At 34.5% G+C, this 27,294-nt stretch overlaps 1 protein-coding gene across 1 annotated transcript in view; it reads right to left on the bottom strand.

The window, feature by feature from the left end:
- The window catches only part of CDH18 (cadherin 18), an 889,079-nt gene that overhangs the window by 296,903 nt on the left and 564,882 nt on the right, over nt 1-27,294 (bottom strand). Inside the window, exon 3 of the mRNA XM_072958825.1 lies at nt 3,332-3,815. Within this exon, the coding sequence (XP_072814926.1) occupies nt 3,332-3,559 (228 nt within the window). The 5' untranslated portion in view covers nt 3,560-3,815. The remainder of the gene's footprint in view (nt 1-3,331; nt 3,816-27,294) is intronic.

Here is a 27,294-nt window from a genome sequence, read left to right as displayed (position 1 = left end):
AGTCTGGTACACAGGTGGCTGTTTAACTGACCCATAATCTAAACTATAAACCAAAGTTTATAACACACTTAAATTCTTCATAGAAAGGTCAAGCGAGATTTCTCAGTGTTACATTAAGAAGAAAGAAATGCAGGGGATTAAAGAGACTTGCCAGTTGTAAATACAGTTAATAAGCAGAGAAGCCTTAACTGAAACCTGGATCTTTACTCACTAATCAGTATTATCTCACGAAGGCAATGAGTCTACTGCAATGATAGGTGTGATATGTGGCCAGCATTTTAGGAAGTGTGTTGTATCTCATATAAAATTACATTCTTTGTTATAATGGGATTCATTCAGTGCTGTTCAACTTCTGAAAAATGAAAAAAAAAAAGGTTAGACCAGGTGGTCTATGTTAGTTTCTACATGATGTTTGGAAAAGAAAGAACACGATCTTTTAAAACCTATAATGATATTATCATATAATTTGTTCCAAGAAGAAAGGACTTACTTGACTTACTTGCTAACAAACGTGCTTACTCTAACCTTTCAAGTATTTTTAAAAAGGTCTTTAACAAGTCCGTGAGATCAAATCCATGAGATATATTTATATACTAGTTTTGGTATTTGACTGCTCACGGCCATTGCATTCTGGAAAAAAATTATGGATTATCAATTCTATTTATCTGTATATATGTATAATTGTATATATATTTAATATATAGACAGTAGATATATTACACATGTATATATATATATATAGTTGTACTATTTACCATTAGAAATTGCCTTATGATCATGGCCTTATCCTCATAAAAATATGTCTTAGGAGTGAATAATATATGCTGACCAATGTCAACAGAATAAGTTCCTTCATAATAAATCAAATCATTAAGTAAGAAAGCCTAAGAGGATTATTATAAAAAATATAAGAGAAGTTGGTAAGTGTCAAAACAGTTAGGCTTGAGCTCTTATCAAACGTTCAGATGATGATGTTTTAGAGTGTAATATGTAACTACAGATACACAAAATTACAGTTAAGAACTCAAGGATAATTTGAAACAATTTAAAACAAACTTATATAATGAATCTAGAAAATATTATTTTAATAACAGAACTGCATTCTATGATTCTTATTTCGTTTCTGTTGACAGAATCCTGGCTGGCATTTCTTTGACAGGGAGAAGCTAAGGAGATGCTTTTCAGCTGTTTGGAGGTGTTCCCTTCTCTTGTTCATAGAAATTGCAATGATTCTATCTTTTATTCAGGAATACCTTGAAAATATATGGTTGGTTCATTATGAATGTATTTATCAGTGTGAAATATAAATTCACTTCTTAAAAATAATGGGACAGGAGGGCATTATTATAAGGACATGTGCATTGTTAAGCTTTGCAGGGTTTTTTTGGTCACAGTTATATATGTATGTATGTACGTGTGCTTGTATGTGTGTATGTATGATATATGTGTGTACATGTACATATGGTGGGGTGGATGATGAAGGGACAAAAATGGGTACAACCAGGTTTGAATTGCTCATAAAGGCAGATGAGTATTGAGTAGAAAAACTGAGTGAGTGAGGGGGCCCAGCTCAGATAGGGCATGAGAGGACCACAACCTTTTATCAGTTAATACTACAAACAATAGATTGGATATCAAATCCCACAAAACCTCCACAAAGGACAGTTTCACAGACCTCACCTTCTCCTGATGAGTAACAAGCTCTCAACCATATGGTCACTGGCACCCACGCCCAGAAAGATCACTTGTAACTAATCTACCTATTGAGGTTTTATCTTGTACTAAAGCTAGTGACAAGTCCGCCCCAAAATGAGAAGCTGTCTAATCTTTTCTTGCCCCTTTCTAGCAGGTTTTTTGTTTCTTAGTTACATTAAAATGTTAGGAAACATGCATAACAAAATATATTAAGAGTAGATATGTATGTGTGTATATATACGTATTTCCTTTTGGTATACTCCTAACAAGGACAAAAAAATCTGTTCCTTTTTTCGCTCCTTTTCAAAGATTGAAAGGATTACAGAAAAATGATTTTTGAAGTTCATAACAAAAACAAATTCCTAATAATTCAATATATTCTGTTTTTATTTTAGTGTATTTGTTTCCATTTACTTCGTGGAATACATTGCAGGGAAGAAAAGTATAGAATGAAGATGAAGGGCTTTTTGTCTCATTTTAATAAGCATGTAAGAAAAGGACAGAATTGCTACAGACCTTTTTTGTGTGTTTTGCATTCTGACTCCATAGCTCCTGCCTTGTATGGAAAATACAGCTGCAACCCAGTCCCTGTTGGACGACGGATAGAACAGATGGCTTGTGATCCTGTACTGCCTGTACATTAGGGAAACACCATGGCTTGGATGAAGTACTTTTTTTTTTCTCTCTTTTTTTTAGTACTAACAGTGCTAAAGTGAAAATAAATAGTCAAACGGGGAGATGGAAGTCACGGAGCCTGCAGTCACGATGCGCGTGCTGCTTCTCCCCCAGGTGCTGGACAAACCTAAGTGTGGCTGCTTCCAACAATCAGTAATTTATTCCAAGCTAGACCTCTCCACTTCCCACTCTGTTCTTTACCCGAGAGCCTCGGTGATGCGTGCTGAAACTGGGTCTCCTATTACTGAGCACACAATCCCCCATAGCCATTAAATTGTCCTGTCTGTATTTCTGAGAGACAGTGAAGCTGTTCTGAAGCTGCTGATCATTTTTGTCAACTTCATTCTTTTAGGATTTCTAACAAAACCTGTACATCCAGTGTGTATTTAATCTCAACTTAAAATGTATCAACATTTTTATGGAACTTAATTTGGAGGATTGGAAAAATATCCATGTGCTTTTAAAGGCTGAGTTAAGTTCAAATACTCTCTTTGTAACAATTAACAGAAATATATTAGATGTCTTGTATACACTGTCTTCTTTTTAGCCTCGTGTGCAATGGCAATAGATGAAAAAAACTGTCAATATCAATATATCAATAAATGACATCGTGAATTCCAGTATCCCTTCAAAGTACTAAAGACAAACTTACTCAATTGTGTGTTTAATTAAGGGTTTCCATGTTACGTGAGAGAACAGAAAGAGTAATATGCCGGGACAAAAACATTCAGTCTAGTACATATGGACCAATATTTAGGGAGATGTGACATGATTGGTGAAGTTCATTTTTTATAATCATTATTTTAAACTACTTACTTTAGATAATAGCATTCTATAACGTAATTCACTTCAAGTTCCATGCCTCTTCAAATCCAACTCCAACCTTACCCTCATCTCACTCCACAGTTTCCCAGAAGAGGGAAAAAAAAAACAAACAAATAACAAATAAATAAATACTTACTTTTCCAACATATTGTGGATCTGGTCCCATATGTTCTTCTAAAACAAAGAACTGATTCCAAACCCATCCCCTTTTGGGACGGTGGTGGACTTCGGTTTCACCTTCAATGTGTTTGGTTTGGTTTCTGGTCGCCTTGATGGAGCTGTGGTGAGCAGTTCCATAACACCTCTGCACAAAACAGAGACACACTAGGACTGGACAGATGCAAGATGTGCTCGTAACTTTCATTGTAAGATAACTTTCCAGTTCACGGTTTTCTTGCCTTTCCTTGACAGCTCCAAATGCTTAGTAAGCATTCAAGAGAGAAGCCAGAGCATCTTTTAGAAGGACAGTCCAAAGTAAATTGTTTAGCGTGTCCATGATTTAACTGCCCATCAGGGAAAAGTCAGACTACATTTACATCCTGAAACACTGGGAGAGTCAAAGCGGTAGCTGGCCGATTCTAAGTCTTCACAGTTGGCGAACAGGGGCAACCATTTTCTACCTAATGGAAAGAGAGAAAATTATATACATTACAAAGCATGGAAGTTTTAAGTATTTGCTCTGGATGCAAATTATACTGTTTTGCAGCAAGATGCTGACAGGCAAAGAATATATACATGCTGATTCTTTTGGAAATAAACACAAACATAACACACACAGAGTTTTGTGTAAGCCTGCACACTGCACACACATGGACCTACCTATCTGTATTGCTAATTCTCAATTCTATATAAAACTGATATAAATATACATATTTATGATGATATCTATTTATGATATAAATATATATATATATCTTTGAAACAGCAGAAATGCAGCCTTGGGGAGTGGTGAAATGCTCAAACATTGACCATGAGTATGTGCCCGTGCCTGAGCTAGTATGAAGCTCTCACAATGTGATCTATTAGGGACTCCAGGCTAAGTGCAAACTTCCCGTTTGTTTTTGTGTTTATTCTGTTTTCATTAGACGTGATACAAATTTACCACACATACTGCACATCAATTACCTACTACATATGACTCTCTGAACTTCAACATTTGAAGGGTTGAACATTTTTCACAAATCATCACGGCAACCAAATAGCTACTTAAATTAGTTAGTGAGTAAAACAGAAGAAAAAAAATAACAGGAGAGAGGATGGCTGAAAAAATGTATGCAACTGAAAGTTACTCGACGCTTGGGGATCAGATTGGCACAAGTGAACAAGAGTAAGAATATTAATGGACTAAATCATGGTCTCCATGGATTTTAATAGGACTGCAGGTACTGCTCTAGGATGTGGTCCTCACCTCTAGGCAAGACAGATTCACCTTGGGAATGACACTGCACAGAATTCCAGCAGCTTTGCAAACAAAGGTATAAGGAAGAAAAGGATGATAGCAAAAAGAACAGAGAGGAAAATACTTTGAAAATAAAAAATGCTGGGGACTTGGACTTAGATTTTATAAAGCAGAGCTTGAAACACATTTCTGGAAGACAAAGACAGGATTTGAGAGAGAAAATGTTGAGTGAAATTATGAGCTTATTGAAATCACATAAAACCATATAGCAAGTTGTGCTGTATTTTAATATATGCGTGTTTCAATTTATAATTTTGGAAAAATTATATTGATTCAAGATTATAGCTGCTCCATCTAGTAAAAAAAATTAGATGAATCACTTTCTCATTCCATAAAATTCATCCCTGTAAATCAGCACAAACCAAATTGTAGATCTAAATGAATTACAAGATGTTGAAATGCCAATATAAATTATTTTAAAAACTGAATATAATCAGTCACACTATAAATTTTTTTATTCAACAGAGAAACATGTTCATACTAAGCAGGGGATAAAAAAAATCACAAGACCCAGAATAAGGAGCTTTTCTCTATCAGTATCGCTCCTCATAAATTAGGATTAATAATAATTCTTTCTTCACCAGTTGTGCAAAAATTATGTCAGATTTGAAATGGATTTTCATTTTAATGACCTGGCAAATAGAAATAGAAATTTATAATATTATTTGAAAGCAAAGATCCACTTTTGATTGATTTAAACTAACAATGAATCAAAAACTCATCTAACACAAAAAAAGAACAATACCGTTCTAGATCTAACATGGTAATAGCAATAGAAAGAAAATAGAGATTTCTTTCTTTTTTTGGCAATTTATTTACAATATGCACTTAGGTGAAACATCTATTTTTGAGTCTCAATTTTCTCATTTACTAAAATGTGTGACTGAATAATTGCTTTTAACATTCTTTCCAGTATAATAAATTATTTGGATTTTTTTTAAAGTTTCTTCTCTTTTAATCAAAAGATTCCTAACTTTCAAGTCACAGATTTCAATTAAAAAAAAGTCTTTAAATAGACTTTCTTCTTAGAAGTCAAGTTGATGGATATATAGAAGATGTTGTTATCTTAATACCTTCCCACCATTTGGTGTGATTTTTAAATGAAAAAAATCTTTGCCCTTCATGTCAAGTTGTTTAACAAAGCATAATTCATGAGTAGAAGGTGAAGAAAGTGGCCTTTGTAATGCATTACAGGTATGTAGACCGCTTTCTTTACAATAATGATCTTGTGCAGTATCGCAAAAATACCTAAATGCAATTTATTCTACTGATGCATTGTATGTTCATGAATCTCCATTATGACAATTATCAAAATTGGTAAGTAGGCTCCATGGAATGAAGGACTAAATGTAAATATCACTACTGTACACTTGCAAGTAATTTCATTTACTATAGAATGAGAGGACAGAAATCCAAATGTGAAAACTGCTCTATTTAAAGAAATCCATCCCTGTATAGATGATTAGAAAGAATTAACATGAAAATAATAGTAAAATAAACCACTGGTTGAGAATAACACAATAGAAATATATTGTGGACATTCACTGTTTTTTGACTAAGTAGCATTCAAACACTCTTCCTGCCTTCCTAGAACACTCCCATATATTAATTCTGATAAACAGAGCCCTGAATTTCACCTCAAACCAGTGATAATTCCTTCTAACATTCTAACCTTAGAAATTGCACCAGTGACATGTGCATGTTAATTGTAGGCTCCTGCACCCTGGAGCAGATGATGGAGAGATGTATTAAGATTCAATAATATCGTCACATTTACTCCAAATGTATTGCTTGTAACTTGAGCCTTTGACTGAATTTTGTTTCTTTTCTCTTCTTTTCTTTTTCCTTCCTCCCTTCCTCCCTTCCTCCCTTCCTCCCTTTCTTTCTTTCTTTCTTTCTTTCTTTCTTTCTTTCTTTCTTTCTTTCTTTCTTTCTTTCTTGATAGCTAACATTTCCATCACTCTCCAAGAGGTGCAAATTTTGAATTCCCAATTTATTCCTCCCTACCCCTTTTATCCCCTGGTAACTGTAAGTTTGTTCTCTATGTCTGTGAGTCTGTTTCTGTTTTGTAGATAAGTTCTTACCGATTCACTCTTAATTTGTAAACCTGGGAATCTAATGAAGTCTAGGGAATGCCTTCTGTTTGCTTTTTTTAAGAAAGAAGATTCCTTTTCTCTTTTCTCTTGTTTTGAAAATGTCTTTGTAAAACATAGTCTGCCAATTTTATTTCATGAATTTATCTTTCCATGCTCCGTATGTGTGGGGTTATGTAAGATATTATTTCACATGTTCAAAAAGCCTAGAATTGTAATTGCTACCAACTTCTAAACTTTAGCATTATATATTATCGGTAAGAATTTATCTGACTTTGCATAGAGCAAGATTAACTTAAATAGAAAACGTCAAAAGGAGATAAACTATAATGGGAAGTTCATATTTTTGGAATTACTTTCATTTTAGATATGTAAGGACATCTTGTGTGGAAAAATACATGTTAAGGGTAGCATGATGTCCACACAGAAGTGGGTCTTCCCAACTGCCAGAACTGTAAACCCACTGGATGAGAAGTTTATCTTTCATGAGAGGGTGACTCATCCTGAAAATGATGTAACTTCATTTTTCCATGATCAATTATGAAAATCTATCATACTGTCAGGTAGATTCAAATATAAGAAAATGTATCTTATGTTTGAATTCTGGAATACTTATATAAAGTTAAAGTCATAAATACAGAAGAAAAGCCATTTTTCAGTTCAATAAAAATATTTACTACTATCTATCTGCATGTATGTGTGTATGTGTGTTTATGTGCAGATAGGTATGTATGTGTCCATGTATTTTCTTATCTACATACCTACCATCAGGATGTTGTGTTCTAAAACCTAAAATTAATTTTTTGGGTTGGTGTTGGCAGGTATAACACCTATTGCTGGTAAGATGCATTCACAGGTATATACCTAACCCTGGAACTAGGATGTCCATCACTTTCAAATTCAGTGATAAATAAAATCAGTATCACTCTCTGGTTCTAAATCTAATTCTTACTCAATTTCCTATGATATTGGCTTCAGAATTTTTATTTTATCTTCCTGTCCTCTAATTTCAATTTTACTATTTTCTCTATTGGTATTTTATTCTCTCTTAATTGAAAGTGAAATTTATCTGATTAATAATTAATTTTACTCTTCTCCATCAGTGTCAATTAGATGAAATAGCTCTTGCTTACCGTCAAAATGCAAATACTCATAAACTGCTTCACCTAAATTTGTTGTAAGTTTTATTTTCAGGTTGACTCTCAAATCAATATTTTCTATTTCAATCTGACTAATTCAGAATATTTTCATAGTCCAAAGATTTGAACAAAATCAATTGCATTTACTTAAAACATACATATTTATTATACATTTTAAAATAATATATAAAATGTAATATATTTTAAATTATATTAAAATGTGACTCTTTATAATAAAATATCTAAACAACAAATAAATAAAGACGTATTAACTTTTACATAGTGTTTTTCTGTTGGAAATATTAAATTTCACAGAGATGGCGATAAAAACACTACACATGTACTTGCAGGCATCACTTCCTGGCGTGGCTCATTCAACTTTGTTTGCCTTAAGAGCCTTACTCTCCAAACTCCATTTAAGAAAACCTATCTTCTGAGGCCTGGGCTAAAGGGTGTTTCTTTACAGAGATTTCTGTTTAGGAAGACAATTCTCTTTGTGCCTTTTGTGTTTCTGCACATCTTCTGAGTGAGAGGTACTGACAGCTTTTTTCATGCTACCTTTTCAAGCATGTTTGTATGACAAACAGCTTTAGAAGAAAGAGGTAGAATCTCCTTTTGAGGAAGAGGGTAGACTTGCTTTCTGACTGGATTATAAAGATAATGTCTTTTTTCCAGGGAAAAGGTTGGAGAGGTGTGCTAGCAGACTCCAAAATTCACGGTTCCTAAGCTGGAACCCAAAAATACTACGTGTGCAGCATACACCTGGGCTGCTTCATGTTCGCCATGGGAAGTGAGGAGCAAAGGAAACTGAGGCTGCCCGTGGTGCAATGAATAATAAAATCTTTTGTCCCTGATCCAGAGTTTTGTGTCTTCTGCCAGCATCTATAAAACTGCAGCAACCTGACTTACTAGCTTGAAATGTAAGGTCAAATCTCAAACTCTTCACTTGAAAGTCTGGGTGTCACAGTCAATGTAATTGCTTGCTCCTCAGAAGTACTGTAACATCTAATTCTTTCTTATCGTTGCACACCAGCATTCTGATTTTTTAATATAGGTGCTATTTATTTTCGCCTTTTGTGTCAGATATTTTTTTAGAGTTCTCACACCATGTCTTATTTTCCATCTCCTGTAGTGGCTGGTCAAGTGCCTTCATATTGTAGCCCGTTAGTAATTATTTGTTGAATGAAGGGATAAATAAATGAGAAACTGTTTCAACTTGGAACATTTAACTGTAAGAATGTGTTACTAAAAAAAAACAAAACAAAACAAAAAACTTTTTAAAAGCATGCTTTGATGTTGTTAACATTATACTTTGTTTTTTTACTCAAAAGCCTGTCACAATCAAAGACGTATAAGTAATGGATAACAAAGTTACGTTTCATCAATAAAATTCTGCTTTCTTACTGAATTTGTTTTAGCACAGTGGAAATTAAGGAAGCCATTGAAATATTAAGCCAAATTTGCATAAGTAAACTTTGCAAAGGCATATACTGTATGTCATTATGAGTAATACTTTATTCACTATATATATATATGTAGATCAAAATATGTATATGAACATTCCTACTGTGTTGGCTAAAATTATATCTTTATGGAAAGAAAAAAGAGACCATTCTTATTATCAGTATTCCACCATCTAATATGTACTCCATTATTTTTAAATTAATGCAAACATGCTTACATGGAGTTGAGCTTTGTTTTAATACTTCATATATTCTTGAAATTACACATATAAGTAGGAAGGGCCATGTCCTGAAAGTACACGCATATATAAGATAATATTCACAATATTGTTTTATTTGGCTACAACAGCTAATACCAGAGAATTTCTCCCAGTTTTCATGTTGCTGATTCTAATCTTCACAATGTCTAGTGGCCATTATTCAAAAATTTAGAAAATGAAAATAGAAGAAGAAAATGATGGTATCAGGTGCAATGTTTCCCCACCTGTATCTGTCAGAGTGATGTAGATTTTGAATTTCTTCACCGTCTTCCAGAAGTATTTGCACCTTTCACACTATTTTTGTGTTTTATGTTCTTGTTGTGTGTGTGTGTGTGTATTTCACATGATAGAATTTTATAAAATTAATTTTAAAATAATTATTTGGTTTGATTTAAAATATTTTTGAAAACACTAAAAGAGTCCTTAGTGGCCTCACTGTCTTATATTAAACATAAGTCTCTGTACCCCACTTTCCCAGAATAAAGAGTACACTTCCTGGCCTCACTTGTGGCTGAGTATGCCCCATTCCTAAATTCTAGCCAATGGAATATAAGCAGAAGTACTGTTAACTTTCCAGGAAATTTCCCTGGAAGACTGTTGGCATGTGTCTGATCTATTCTTTCCCCTCCCCTCATCTAGCCACTAGAATCCTGAATGCGATGGCTGGAGCTCCCTTTTGGACCATGAGAATGAGAGTCATAGCCTGGAGACAGCGGAACCGAGCATCTTTATCCCAGAGAACACTGTAGAGCAGAGCTGCGTGTGAGCCCTGGACTGCCTTCCCCTGAGCTCAGTTAAGAGAGAAAATATTTCAGTTCTTGTAAAGCCACAGCTGTTTCATGTATCTGTTACTCTGAGTTGACCGTAACCCTAATTTAACAACCATTGAGCTGAAACAGTATATTTCTCCATGGCTTTTGATTTGAAAGAGGGTTCCAGGAAATAAAGTGCAGAGGAAGGGAAGAAAGGAAAGGAAGATCAGAATAAAACACGACGAGATGATGGATGAGTGTCTATTCTGAATTCCAGACAGCTCATTTTTGGTGACAATCTTCTCTGCAGCTTTTATAATAAATATGAAAATGTACAGGTCTTTCTTTTCTCTCTTTTTCCCCTTAAGTCAAAAGCCATATCTTATACCATACCTGTGTCTCCCCCCAACACACACACACACACACACACACGACACTACACAATGAAGACAGAAGGGGTGATGCTTGTCCAAAGGTCTCCCTCAGTGCCCCTCCCTTTGAAATCTACCCTCTAACTGTCATCTGTCTCCTCCCTCACTGCTTGAAATTCCTTCATGTCTTTGCTTCATCTGCAGAATAGAATAAAAAACTCTCACATGAAGTTTATGGCTTTTCAACATTTGGCGCCTTTCCACTTCCCCTCTCATCCTTAGTATCCGCCCTGGAAACCCCATGACCCACTCGTACTGCATCACCCTCGCGGTCTCCCAACTATGCTGTGCTCTTGCTAGTCCTTATGTGTCTGTATAAGCTGTTTCTTCTGAGTGAAAAGCCCATTATTCTGCTTTGATAACCAGTGAATCACCAGTTCCCCAAGTGAGTTTTCACAGACCATTACTCTGTTCCCAAAGTCCCCGTCTTCCCTACTGTCATGAAGGAGTTCAGAACACGCTGCCCCAAAATACACCACTCTGGCATACAGATTAAGTTAAAGGCACTTGAAAAAACATCAGATTCTAGAAGGGCACTCTGACCTTCCTAAAAGTGGGAGATAAAACTTCCACGCAAGAGATGGCCTCCTTACTCTAGAAAGAAACATTCTTATCACCAAGGATGGGAAGTCAAGACAGAGAAATCTGCACAAAGAAACCTTACTTAACTCCTATTTTTCTAGTTACTTCTCTACCTGATTAAGTCACTCAAGCCCCTTTGCCTTGTCATTTTTTCATAACTTACTACTCTTTGTCCAACTCAGTGTAGAAGTGTCTGGATCTTCTGTATGTACAATTGACTCACTTTGCTGTACACCTGAAACTAACACTGTAAATCAACTACACTTCAATAATGTTTTTTTTAAAGTGCCTGGCTCAAACTGCTTCTTCCAGTTTGAATTTCCTTCAGAGGATCCCACGTCACATAAAACTTATATTAAATAAATGTGTACGCTTTCTTCTTGTTACTTGGTGTCAATATGGGAGCCCAGGCAAGAACCTAAAAGGTAAAAGATAGTTTTTCTTCCCCTATAGTAATATTTATCACATGACATGCATTTCCTTGTCTGCCTTCTAAAGAAGACTATAACCTCCTGCCAGGTTATAACTTCAGTCTCTATGTCTTGAATGATTAGCATAATCTGGTGCACACGGTCAAGACTCAGTTGAATGAACAAACAAAAGCAGACTGTGCTTGTATCAGTTTGGAGTGTCCCATTTATTAGTCGTGTGCCCTTCGCCCAATTTTCTTATACATAAAATAGGTTTAATAACCTCATGAAAGCTCTATAGGAATTAGTCAAAGTTATGGACACAGTCAAGTACCTGACGGCTCAGTTAAAATCTACCACCACTGCTGGAAAAATAAAGTATGTCTCTTAAAGTAAGAGTAGCATGCTCTTTACATGAACTCTTATGCTACAGGCATCACTTGTAATGTATTATTGCAATTATTTCCTATGATCCAGATAACAACAAAGTATTTTAATTATAATTTGGACTTTATATTTTTTGGAAAGACATTAAAGCTAAATATTAAAAGACAGAGTACTTGCATAATGTCTTGATAATGACTATTTAATACTTGTGTGCCTTTTCTTAGAACTCTGGCTTTATATTCATATAATGTATGGTATATGTGTAATTAAAAAAAAAGTTTCCCACATGTTTTGAAAAATATACATTAAAAAACCAAACATTTTAGAAGGAAACTATGCAAATGTTTCAAATTGATGCATACCTGGAAAGATACTTCATGGTGGGTATAGTAAACCTACAATGGAATTGAAAGAATTTACCTTTTCTCTATTTTCTTCAAACATTTCCACAGTAAACTGTCTTCTCTTTCCTTTTAAAAAGTAGGAATATGAGTCTCCCTTTTGGGGAATATTTCAGCTTCTTTAATTAAACGGAAGCTTGTTGGCCTAATTAGAATATAATATATAACATCTTGATTCTTATTTGTAAGAAAATAAAATGTTAATTTTTTTAGCATACCATATATATGCCAAAATTTCATGTAAAACATGGAGTCACACCAACTCTGAATTAAAACTGTTGCAGAGAGTTTTCTTAGAAAATATAAATCTATAGGAGCTATAACATTGTTTAACTATGAGATATCACACTTCTGAATTTTAATTAATGAGAAAATGTGATAAAATTTCCCACACAAGAAAAAGCACATGTGGTGCTTTTATACGTATACATAACTTTATGTTCAAATGCTACGATACTTAATAGAACTTTGTATTTCTATTCAGGTTCAAATTCACCTTCCATCGTCACAATCATCAATTCTTACATCACACTGTAAGCCTACTAGGTGACATTTATAACCCCAATGTTCAAAATGTAATCTGCATGGTGAACACAGTCAAACAGATCCGTACACTGGCGTCACCAGAGATTCATAATCTCCAACCTTGAATGGTTCTCAGGGTTCCTTTATCCTATTGCACGCCATCAACCATAGTATCTGTACAACTTTTCTAATTATAACCCATCTGTCAATTTTCATAACCTATGCTTAAACTGCTTAACAGATCAAGAGAACATTTTATCATAAGCCATACCCCTATAAAACTCTATACCCCACATGCTTAATAATTATAGTAATTTGAACACACAATGCTCACTCACATAACTTTGGGTACTCTAATAACTTAGCCCTTAAAATTTTTATCCTCACCCTTCAAACACAAGCACAATTGACTCTAAGCCTCCCCAGATTGCAATCCCCACCACCCTACACGAGTCAGGCGCTTACTCTTCTCCACACACATGACACATTGTAAACAGTATTTTTTTTGTGTACTATAAAATTTTATCCAGCACTGTATACAATAGCCAAGACATGAAAGCAACCAAAATGTCCATCAATAGATGACTGGATAAAGAAGTTGTGGTATATTTCCACAATGGAATACTACTCAGTGATAAAATTGAATAACACAATGCCATTTGCAGCAACATGGATGGACCTAGACATCACCATTCTAAGTGAAGTGAGCCAGAAACAGAAAGAAAAATACCATATGATATCACTCATATGTGGAATCTTAAAAAAAAAATGGAAAAAGAAAAGTAAAAAGAGGACACCAATGAACTCATTTACAAAACAGAAACAGACTCAGAGACATAGTAAATAATCTTCTTGTTATCGGGGGAAAGGGGATGGGAAGGAATAAATGATAAATTTGAGATTTGCAAATGTTAACCACTACATATAAAAATAGACAAAAAAACAAATTTCCTCTGCATAACATAGGGAACTATATTCAATATCTTGTAAAACCTTTAATGAAAAATAATACAAAAATGAATATATGTATATATATGCATGACTGGGACAATATGCTGTGCACTGGAAATTGACACATTGTAAGTGATTATGCTTCAATAAAAAAAACAAAAACAAAAACAGAAACTTTATCACATTTTTTTGTTTTCTTAATCTAGAATGTGAACTTCATAAAAACAAGATGTATATCCTCTGTCATTTCTCAAATACTTGTAGTAGAGTGGGCATGAAGAAATATCCTTTAAATAAATTTCTGAATCATCTAATAATAAACATAAACTTAATCTGTTACACAGGTAAAATTAACTGCCTAAATGATCTAAACTACAATTGAGGCTTTCAATGAAAATTGAATTCTGAAATGGTTTGATGATACAGTCAATGGTGCCAATATGAACCAAACTACTGTGGATGCAACACTGCAGGCATATCTGCTGCCTCTTTGTTCTGTACACAATAATAATTTTAAAATCAAATTCCAATATATGCAAGTATTGTACTGCAGTTTTGCAGGATAGCAAGATTTAAAAAATGGAAATGAAGGCAGTCCATAAAGTAACCAGAGACTGATGAGAGAAATAGAACATATGTAAATAACACAAATTCCACATTGCTATGAACGAATTGTATGCACATTATAATGTATAAGTGCATTCTCATATTCTTCATCATTTGATTTTCACAGGAACCCTGTGAGGTAACTAGAAAGTGATAATGTATTTTTAAAATGTGTGAATAACACGCAAAAAAGAGTCGAGGTGAAAAACAGCATCGTCTATATCTGAAAGAGTTAAAGAAGTTTTAGAAGAAGATACCATTTCTTGTGGGTTTCAAGCCATTCACTTAAGAATATTGATTTCAACTATTAAACTCACTTAATCAGTCACTTAGTTAACATTCAGCAAAGATTTTTTGAGCATCTATTACGGGCCAGTCACTGCTCTAATGCTGGAGATGACTGATTAACTAAGAAGTAAATGTTTTATTGGTTAATTATTGTATTATTCATAAAAAGTAAATAAATATACAAATAGGTTTTAGGTAAAAATATACACTATGGCAGAAAAACAAAATGAAAATACAACAGGGTGTTTTAAAGGCAAATGAATTTAGGGCAATTTGAAATGAGTGGTCAGAAAGAAGGCCTCTCCTGTGGGCCTCATATTTGAGGAGAGGCCTGAACCAAAAAGACAAATGCAGAGATGAAAGGGAAAATCATTTCAGACTGAGAAAACAGTGGACACCAAGGTCCTTAGTTCAAGACGAGCTTATAATGAACGAAAAAATGAAACCCAGCTGTGTTTCAAGGTCATGGAGCTGAGCCTGGGAAGGGGTGAGTGAGCCACAAGATCAGAGACTGACAGAAGTCAGAACACCAAGAGCTTTTGAGATATTGACATTTTTATTATTGCTTTTTTTAATTTTTGAGCTTCCTGAGGCAGTGTAGCCCTGTGGCTAAGAACATGTGGCTTATTATTATAAAACATACATATAGGAGCTCTCCCTCTTATCAGATTTTAACTGCATATCACTGTTCCCTATAAATATAATGTACAGATTTCTAGAACTTTCCATCTTGCATGGCTGAAATCTTACACCCATTGAACTGCAACTCTCCATTTCCCCTCTTCCCAAACCCCTGGCAACCACCATTCCATCCCCTTTCCAAACCCTTGGCAACTACCATTCGATTTTTTTTCTTTTGATGAATTTGACTACTTTGAACACTTCACATAAGCAGCATGTGGTAGTTGTCCTGTGATGGGCTTATTTCAGTTAGTATAATGTCCTCAAGATTCATCCACATTGTAGCATATAACAGGACTGACTCTCTCCCTCTCTCTCACACACACACACAAACACATTCTCTCTCTCTCTCTCTCTCTCTCTCTCTCTCTCTCTCTCTCTATATATATATATATATATATATATATATATATCACATCTTCTTTGTTCATTCATCCCTTGATCCTTGATGCACATTTAGGTTGTTTCTACCTCTTGGCTATTGTGAATAATTCTGCAATCAACATGAAAGTGCAGGTATCTCTTTAAGAGCTGTTTCCATTTCATTTGGATATATACACCTCGAAGTGGGATTGCTGGATCATACACAATAGTTCTACTTTTAATTTTTTGAGAAACCGCCATACTATTCTCCATAGTGGCTGCACAATTTTGCATCCCCATCAATGGTTCATAAGGGACCCCTTTCTCCACATCTTGGACAATGCTGGTTATTTCTTGTCATTTTGGCAATAGCCATTAAAACAGGTATGAGATGATATCTCTCTGTGATTTTAATTCGCATTCCTCTGATGGTTAATGATGTTGAGCACCTTTTAATGCATCTGTTTGCCATCTGTATGTCTTCTTTGGGAAAATGTCTATTCAGATCCTCTGCTCATTTTTTAATCATATTTTGATATTTGCTTGAGTTGTATGCATTTTAGTGTACTTTGGATATCAACCCCTTATCAAAAATATGACCTGCAAATATTTCCTATCATTCCATACATTACCTTTGCATTTTGTTGATGGTTTCCTCTCCTGTTCAGAACTTTCAGTTTGATGTAGTCCCACTTATTTTTACTTTTATACCTTTATTTGTGGTGTCATATTAAAAAATATCCTTGCCAAGACCAATGTTTTCTTGTAGGAGTTTTGTAGTTTAAGGTCTTATATTTAAGTCTTTAATCCATTTTCAGTCGAATGTTGTGTATGGTGTGAGACAAAAACCAAATTTCATTCTTTGCAGGTGGATATTCAGCTTTCCCAGTACAATTTATTAAAGAGACCATCTTTTCTCCATTGTGTATGTTTGGCACTCTTGATGATCAGTTGCGTTTATTTCTGCATTTTCAGTTCTGTTCCATTGGTTTATATGTCTGTTTTTATGCAACAATTACACTGTTTTGATACGTATTGTTTTTGTAATGTTTTGAAAGCAGGAAGTGTGGTATCTCTAGCTTTGTTCCTCTTTCTGAAGATCGTTTTGGTTATCAGGATCCTTTATGGTTCCACATGAACTTTTAGGATTATTTTTTCATTTATATAAAAAGTGCTACTTGGATTTTGGTAGTGATTACATTGAATCTGTAGATTGTTTTGAGTGGTATGGACAGTTTAACACTATCAAGTCTTCCAATGCATGAACATGCCATGTCTTTCCAGTTTGTGTCTAATTTTCTTTCAGCAGTGTTTTTTTAGTTTTCAGTGCACAAGTCTTTCATCTCTTTGGTTAAATTTATTCCTAAGTATTTTATTACTTGTGACGCTATTGTAAATGAGATTGCTTTCTTCACATCCTTTCCAGATTGCTCCTTGTTATTGTATGGCAAAGCAACTGATTTTTGTAGGTTGGTTTTATATTCTTCAACTGTTGCACTTGTTTATTAGTTCTAATAGTTTTGTTTTTTTTGGTGGAATCTTTAGGTTTTTCTATGTATAAGATCATGTCATCTGTGATTAGGGATAATTTTACTTTTTCCTTTACAATTTGAGTGCCTTCTTTTTCTTGCCTAGTTGCTCTGACTAGGACTTCCAGTACCATTTTGAACAGACATGCTGAGAGTGGGTATTATTGCTGGTCCTATCAGCATTTTGAGACAGAAGAGACAAAGGCCAGTCTCTTGAGTGGCGCCCTAAATAAAGAATGATACACATATGGTCCAGTCTCTTCTGTCCTTCTCCAGGGAGAAGCCAAGAGCTTAGAATTTCACCCCAATTGCATGGTGCTGTTCCAGGAGGAGGGATTATGGTAAGTGTGCCACAAACTTTCCTACTGATTTTGATATGTCCGGTTTCACACTTGCCTGAGGTGCAGGAGGCTTGTAACTGGTTTCCGAATTTCTCATAATGGAAGATTTTCTGGGTTCTGTTGATCAGTGTCTACATGGGAAGGAGGAGGATCTGGGCTTCCTATTCTGCCATCGTGCTGCCATCCCTCAGGACATTTGATTTTATACTAATTGAAATGAGGAAATACTGGAAAATTCTGAGGTTTGTATAACAATCTGATTTAAAAGAACATTCTAGCACTCATGGGGAGAATGGAATATGGTGAACCAACAGGATTAAATAAAGAAAAGTTTTGATGCCTACTTCAGAAGTGCAAGTTAAAGACGATGGTAGCTGAGAATAAGGTACCAGCTTAAGGGGGCTATAGATAGATAGATAGTCTTAGCTTATCTATCTATCTACCTATCTATCTATCTATCTGTCTGTCTATCCATCTATCTATATGTTAGACCTTATGATTGTTAGAATAGAAGATAAAATTCAAAAAATAATTATAAAGGGTAGAGAATAACAAGACAGGAATGAAGACTTGTCTTTAAATTTAGTAAGTGTGTGTCATTTATGAGGCATCTGAAAGATGTTGATGGGGAAGCCAACTGAACTAGTATGAAGTTCAGTGGAGAGATCAGGACTAAATGTATTATTAGCATAAGAGTTAGCAGGATACTAAGGTAAGTTAAAGCTGTGAGTTAATAATAAAGTCATGTTGGAAGAAATCAAAGGCATAGAGCTCAGTACTGGGCATTCAACATTTAGAGTTAAAAGCAGAAGATCGAAAGCCTATATAAGAAGTAGAAGAAATGTGCAGTGTGGTGGTAGTGGGGATACCACAGAAGCCTAGAATGAGTATTTTAAGGGGGAAAGAATAACACAACTAATTAAAACAATATATTTATATAAAACCCAGAGACCATCAGCCTACCTTAACATTTAATTTATGTTAATATTTACAGAATGAAGTACAAAAATTAGCATTTTAAACATATACTGTACATGCTATATGACTAAATTGTTTTATGATCATTTTCTACTTGAAGATATTAAGACTCACAGCATTGAAATAGCTTGCTTGAAAGATAAGATTTGAAGCTAGTTATATTTGAGTTTAATGTCTTTCCTTAACACTGAATTTAAATAGACATAGGTTGGAATCATTATGCTTCTGTCTTTTTGCCATTGGTCCTTGAGATTTGAATTATCTGATATTTCAAAGCTTAAGTTCCCTGGCTGTTGAATGAGTATGATAGTAGTATCTATCCTATAAATTATAGTTAGTATTATATGAATCAAAAGAAGATAAAGCATTGAGAATACATTCTAATTCATAATAAGCCCCTGAAATGTGTTAGTCAGTAATATCATTTTTGTTACATAGATACCCCATTTAAGCATTTGACTCTTATTTATTTTTATTAAATGTTACAGTTTCTATCCACAAAATTTAAACATAAAGATAAGGAGGGCCTTTTCTTTTTCATATTTAGTGTACTATCCTAAAATTAAAAAGTAAATGTATGCACTATGATAATCAACTACACATAATGTTTAGGATTAATACAAGTTTTCTCCCACATTGTCATTATCTTTATTTCTAAAACGGAAGTCATACATATTCAAGTGTCTTCTAATAGCTTCTGTAAGATAAAGAGCTATGATTTAAATGAGTCTGATTTGCCTATCCTTGCAAATGAGGGTAAACTCTAGGAACAACCTCTACATAACATAGACGGGTTTTTTTTTTTAATAGTAGAAAAATTTTCTTTTGAGATGTTGATTTATAGCAAATAAAAAGGACACAGGGAAATTGCAGAAGAACTTTGTCATCTATTTTATCAGTGTCTCACACCTACAAGAGGAAAATTAACCCTAATATTTTCAAGGCATTACTAAATTTTGAGGCATTGATAGAATCTGACATATGAAGTACCTATTTTTTGAGGGAGCTTAGAAATTAAAGGGTTTTATTTTTACTATCTGAAATCTCAGAGTTTTTATTTGCAATTTGTTGTTCATAGTTCTAGTTATTACAGTTTCCTATATAGGCTATTTTATAGTTTTTAGCAATTAGAAAATTAAGTAGGTAATATGTTCACATAATAAAATCTTTCAAAAAACTGAATATAAGGAAGGGTCTCCTGATTGTAATAAAGTCCCTGTGGACACTCCAGTTAATTCTTGTTGGCTACTAAAATACAACTCTGTTGAATCATGGTGAAAACAAAATGACAAAACTGTATAATGTCCTCCAGAGTATTATTAGATAACTTGCTGATATGTTTACATGGGGAATTTCCCACATTGTTAATATATAATTGCTATCTTGTGGTCCCATAAAAATAAAGGCTTTTTAACTGATATATCTTTATTGGGAATATTTAGAAGGCATTTACATCCATATTCCAAATAATTAAAAAGTATATTCTCTAGGTCTAGATTTTTATCCTGGAAATATTTATTATGATAAAGATTTTATCATTTGCTCTTATTATAAAAGTGTTACCTTCTCATGGTAAGAAAATAAATAAATAAAGACAATACAATTGAGTATAAAGGGAAATGAAAAATGCAAAAAAACCCTCTTTTTCTTTGCTTGACTCCAAGATCTACTTTCCATACAAAAAAATTAATGTCTATACACAATCCTGAAGGTAAATCCTATTAATAGCTATAGCAACAGAGGATAAGTAAAAGAAGAAAACTGATTTGATATTTTTTACAGTGAGTCACATTAGATTAATGTTTTATAACTGATTTTTCCCTAATAATAAATGCCTCTGATGTTTACTACAGACCTAACATTTTTAACTACCGCGTATGACACAATTGTAAGAATGTACATTAAATACTCACTGTCTTATTGATGAATAGACACCATACCCTTGGAAACCATATGCTCTTTCAAATCTGCAGACAACAATCCCCTTTTGTTTCAAAAGATTAATTTAAAATCTTCAAGTTAAAATCCAGAGAAAACCAGGCTTTTAGTTTAGTAGTTGATAGAGTATTCTATGTTACATCATTTGAAAAAAAAAAGCCTGTTTAGGCAATGTGTCTTTATTAGCATGGTTTGGTACACGGAGATAACTAAGCTCATTGAAGATACAGTTAACAAGGAAAAAAGGGATCGTTCACACTTTTTCACCCACATCAAGTTAACTTTGTATATTATCAATGTAGAGAGCAAATCTTCATTACACACCTTGTCCTTAAGAGAGACTGTCTGGATTAGCCAGTTGGTAGTCTTGAAAACAAGGGCTTTGGAGTCAGGCTGATCTGAGTTTCAGTCTCCGCTCTGCCTCTCATTGGTGAACTGGATCAACTAAGCAAGCTAAACTTCCACTAGATTCTCATTCACAGGCTTGAACTGAGCATAACAGCAATGCTCATTATGAATGATAAAATTATTACATGAGATCATATCTCCAAGAGCCTGGCATATATAAATCTCTCAGGTGTAATTTATAATAATATCATTATCATTATTACCAGTAAAACAATGATCATTCTACTGATCCGCTTTGGGGAGGGCAACCTGTTGTGAAACAACTGCCTGTAGTGCTGGACCATGTGGATTCACACGTGAGCACAGACATCCAAATAGGGGGGCATGTGTTCCTAAAGTTCTTTTGTTTTACATCTGCTCTAATAGCTGTACTGAAACTCATCTATTTTCTATTTCTCATTATCTGTCTTAGAATTCGACCTTTTGGCAGTACTCAGTTCACACATGTGAGGAGGGAGGGAGAGAGAACAGCTTTCTGGTGTTTATTTTTATCAGGACAGTAATCCTATTGAATCACTACCCTTATGACCTCATTTAATCTTAATTACTTCCTTGGAGGACCCAGATCCTAATATAGCCACACTGGAGGTTAGGGCTTCAACATATGAATTTTGGGAAACACTAACCTTCACTCCTTAATGACATTTAATCCCTAGAGTCTAAATTATATATAAAGGTTTCCAAAGAGTGTAGGAATGAACCAAAGTACTTTCCATGAGCTACATGGAAGGGATCAGAGGCAAAGGACCATGGAAAGAGATCACAGAAGTGGAGTCATTAGTAGTAAATCTTAGCCAAAATAAACTTTCAGAGGGTGAGGGTGCACACCCAGGGATAAAACCTTATCTGCAATGAGATCTAGGGTATGGGAGGAAGGTGTCAGTTAAGTAGAAAAACCCTCCTGGATCCAGAATGGTTCAGTAAAACAGAGGAGGGAAGACTGCACCCAGAATCATGCAAAGAGCAGATTTTCAGAGAGTAATCCACCTCTGGTGAGAGATGAAGCCTTGAACTGCATAGGCCAACTAATCTTGACAACTATAGAGCTAGCCCCATAAAATGTATTAGGCTGTAATGTGGGAAACCTCTTTTTTTAACCCATGAAATCTTTTAAAAATAATGTTAAAAGACAATTTGTAAAAACTAAAAATGTCTACATGGCATGAACATGATAAGCAAAGGAAGTAAAGTGCTCAATAATTCCATCCCCCCAAGTTGGGCAAGGCACATAATGGAAAGTTCCCAGGGAGAAAATGTAAGAAAACGAAACACAACAAAAACAAAGCCAACTTTTAAATCTGTTAAGAGAATCATCAACCTCACTCATAATAAGAGACATGGGAATTAAAACCATAAAACTACATTGACATCCAATTTCTCACTCAATGAATTGTTAAAACAATCTAAACCCTTTTGGCAAGACTGTGGGAGGAGTTATGCGCTCTGACAGGTTGCTTATGGTTATGTAAAACAGGCCAATTCTTTTGAGGATAATCATCAATTTCTGTAAAAATGATAAAGCTTATAATTCTTAACTAATACGTTCACTCTAGTAATTTGTACTAGAGATTGTGAAAATATGTCATTCAAAATTGAAAAGAAGGAATAAAAGGTAGTCAGCATATACTTTTCATGCCATACGAGGGACATTTTGTATAAGATTTAATCATACAACCAGGAAATTATCTACGTACCATTTATGCGATGCTCAACACCATGTTAAATGGAAATGTTTTGTTGCAGCAAAAGTTCACCTGTTAACACTTACTTGCTAGTATCTTTTTACAGATGACTAGGCTAGAGGGATTATGAGAGGTCTGTGGAATGGAACACTAGGTAGTGCCTTATGTATGGATATGCAGAGATGGCCAAGATATATTGTTAAAAGAAGACAAGCTTCAGAATAGCATATAGGGTGTGATACTAAGTGTTTTTTTAATGATAGAATATGCATTTATAATTACTTCTTAATGTGCAATCATCTTCAAAAAAACTGTATGATAAAATTATGGTTATCTCCTACATGAAGAAGAGTGGAAACCAGGTCGAGTGTACTGGATAGAAAGAAGACGCTTTCTTGTATATATTTTATTTTTCCCTTTTATATTATTTTAAGCCATAGAAATGCAGTATCTAGAAAAATTTAATTAATTTTGGAATAATAAGAATGCTTGGTGCCTCCACATCCTTCTGCTCACCCACCCATGTGTGTAAATAATTTTAAACAAATGACAGTAAATAGAGCATCTGGTGCTTGAGGTAGTATGCAGCTCCCAGCTGTGCATGGTCCTCAAAACACAATATGTTTTCCAGTAGTAATGTTTTAATAAATACTATCTTTTTTAGCCACAACAGATAAAATTGCATGTTGATTTAATGCAACTAAAACAAATAAGAGTTTATCAATTATCATGTAGATTAAGAAGTTGCTATATTTGGGAAGCCAGATTTTTAGAAGGAATATGTGTGTGAGTGGGTGTGTGTGTGTATACATGTATATCTTCCAACTATAACTCATTTGAGATATTTTCAAGGTGGTTTTTAGATAAAGAGAAGAATTTAGGGATAAATGGAGAAGATAAAGTTATTCTTTTCTTTATTGAGAGGAACTGCATTTGCTTAGTTAAAGCCAAAAGAATGCTCACAGCAAAAGGCTTCCTAATGATTTGAAGCTTTCACTTTGCTTTAATAAATTACATGCTAAACAAATTAATAATATTTCTCAGAAGAAGAATGCAATAAAAAATAACTTGAGTCAGTGTGCATGTCTCAGAATTTTGGTACTTAAATTGTGTTCTATACAGATAGAGTTTCAACTAGGAGCTTAGAAATACAAATCCCCAGGCCCCTTCCAGACCTAGTAAATTTCTGGAGATGGGGCCAGGTCTCCTTGTTTCATCAAGTGATTCTGATCTTCAGTAATGTTTAAGAAATACTGCCCCCAAATAGTATGCATCTGAAATGATACTGCATTCTACCTATGATGCTGAAATATCATGAGCGACCTTCCTATGAGAAAATACAACAACGCTGGACACACATGTAAATATGCAGTCATTTCTAATGATGGTAGGTGGTACATCTTCCCAGTACTAGGTACCTGTGAATTATATTGGATTCAAAGTTGGAGTGATAGACGCAAAGGCTATTAAAGGACTGAGGTTATAGGCTGAATTTTATCCCTACCCCAAATTTATATGCTCAAATCCTAACCTCCAGTACCTCGGAATGCAACTTCATTTGGAGAAACGGTCTTTAAAGAAATAATTAAGTTAAAGGAAGTTTGTTAAGGTGGGCCCTAATTCAATATGAATGGTGTCCTTTTAAGAAGAGGAAATTTGCTTTTCCCTGTGAAGAGGCAGTGACAGGGTGACCATCTGCTCCTACCAGAACCTTGACTTGGACTGCCAGCCTTCAAAAATGTGAGAAAATAAATTTCTCTTGTTTAAGCTACCCAGTCCATGGTATTTTTTTACCACAACCCTAGAAAACTAACACAACTACCAATTATTTTTTTTTCTTCTAAAAGTAGCAAAATAATTAGCCCTGATTTAGAAAGTTGAGGTAATTAATTGTGCCACTGGAAGCATAAGTAAAATTTAAAATTTATGCTATGAATTTTAAGATAATTGTTTGTAATACCAATCTGCCCCTTGTGACCGATGTGGATTTAGGCTAGTAAATTAACTTCTATTTTTTTTCAGTGTAAAATGATAATATAGAGCTGACATAAACTAGATGTTGTGAACATTAAAAAAAATAATGGCATAATGTTTGGGACATAGAAGTACACAGAAACACAGACATTTGTTCATCTGGTAGAGCAAGATGACAAATAGAAATCAAAGTACTAGGGAAGGAACATTTGGGAACAAGATTTTTAAATAACAGTGCACTTCAAGTCATGACTTTCTTCGTGATAAACATCAGGAATAAACTGAATATCTGACCGTCTTAACTGAAGTATCTGAACAAGAATAGAATCTTTGCTAATAAGGTAATTTCCAAAAATTCTCATAATACCTCTTGAGCAAACTTCAGGAATTCAGACTCGATGACAAATTGCATACCTTAATTAGATTAGAGAAATAAAAATTCCATAAGATAAAGAGTTTTATTTTCTCAGTTCATGGCTTCTAATTTTAAGTCTGCCAAGATTTGAAACTAGACAGAGAAATTATAGGCATCAATTAACTATTGAGATTAAATTTCTCTTTTTTCTAATACATACATATTTATTGAAGTATAAATTACAGTGTGTCAGTTTCTGGTGTACAGCATAATGCTTCAGTCATATGAACATACATGTATTCATTTTCATATTCTTTTTCAGCATAGGTTACAAGATGTTGAATATAGTTCCCTGTGCTATACAGTATGAACTTGTTTTGTATCTATTTTATATATATATAGTATATATGTATGTACATATATACTATATATATATATATATATATATTAGTGTTTGTAAATCTCAAACTCCCAATTTATCACTTCCCATCTCCTCCTTCCCCTGGTAACCATAAATTTGTTTTCTATGTCTGTGAGTCTGTTTCTGTTTTGTAAATAAACTCATTTGTCTTTTTTTAAGATTCCACATATAAGTGATAGAATATGGTATTTTTCTTTCTCCTTCTGGCTTATTTCACTTAGAATGACAATCTCCAGGTTTATCCATGCTGCTGCAAATGACATTATTTTATTCCTTTTTATTTGCTGAGTAGTATTCCATTCCATTCCACAGCTTCTTTATCCAGTCAACTGTTTATGAACTTTAGGTTGTTTCAATATCTTGGCCATTGTAAACAATGCTGCTATGAACACTGGGGTGCATGTACCTTTTCAAATTAAGGTTCCCTTTGGATATATGCCCAGGAGTCAGATTGCTGGATCAAATGGTAAGCTATTTCTAGTCTTTTTAGGAATCTCCGTACTGTTTTCCATAACGGCTGCACCAAACTACGCTTCCACCAACAGTGTAGGAGGGCTCCCTTTTTCCTCACCCTCTCGAACATTTATCATTTGTGGACTTTTGAATGATGGCCATTCTGACTGGTGTGAGTTGATATCTCACTGTAGTTTTCATTTGCATTTCTCTGATAATTAGTGACACTGAGCATTTTTTATGTGACTATTGGCCATTAAATTTCCCTTCTGACATCCATCTAGGTGCTGCGGGAGGAGAGCATGCTTGTAGTAGAGACAGCTAAGGAAAGAGCATCAGGGTAGGGACCAGCCAAGCCTTATGGCCCTGAGCCTTGTCCCCAGGCTGGGGTGGAAAAAACAGTTGGAGACCAGTGAGGAGGTAAATTTAGAGAGATGAGGGAGGGGCAGATCATGTAAGGATCCTAGTATGAACTTTGCTTTGAATCTGAATGGGTTGGGTTTAAGGCAGAGGAAGGACATGGTTTGCTTTTCCTCAGGAAAGTTTCAGCTGCTCTGTTGAGAACAGACCAAAGAGAGACAAAGGCAGAAGTGTGGGGACCAAGGGAGAGATAAGGGTGACCTTGAGATAGTGAGAAGGGGTCAGATTCTTTGGATATATTTTGAAGGTTAAGCCAAGAAAATTTATTGATAAGTATGGAGAGAAGGACAGAAAGAAAGAAGAAAGACAGAAAGAAGGAAGGAAGAAAGGAAGGAAGAAAGAAAAGAGGAAACTTGAAGATGACTCTAATATCTTTCAGGTGAACAATTGCAAAAATCATGTTCTCATTTACTAAATGTCCCCATATATCGGAAATTAAAGATGTAGGTTGTTTTTGTTGTTTTTTTAATGATGTGTGGAAGGAAATATTAAGAGGTTAGTTTTCCACATGTTAAAATTGTGGAACCTATTTGATCAGCTCCTGGAAATGGTGAATGACCAGAAAGATATGCAAACTAAGCGTTCAGAAAGAGTACTGGGCTGGAGATAGACATTTGTGAGTTATCAGAATAAAGATCATATTTAAATCTTTGAAGCTGACAACATCATCAGTGGAAAAAATACAGACAGAAATGGTTCAAAGGAACAAGCCCTTGGATCCCTCAATATTTAGATGAACAGGAAATGGAGAAGTACTATCAAAAATGCTGGAGGAGGAGAATCTAGTGAGGTAAGAAGAAACGTTTAGA

This window comes from Vicugna pacos, chromosome 3 (genome assembly GCF_048564905.1).
Source record: "Vicugna pacos chromosome 3, VicPac4, whole genome shotgun sequence".
In the NCBI taxonomy this organism is placed as follows: Eukaryota; Metazoa; Chordata; class Mammalia; order Artiodactyla; family Camelidae; genus Vicugna; species Vicugna pacos.
Note: the sequence above shows the minus strand (reverse complement) of the source record. Positions and strands in the feature narration are given on the sequence as shown.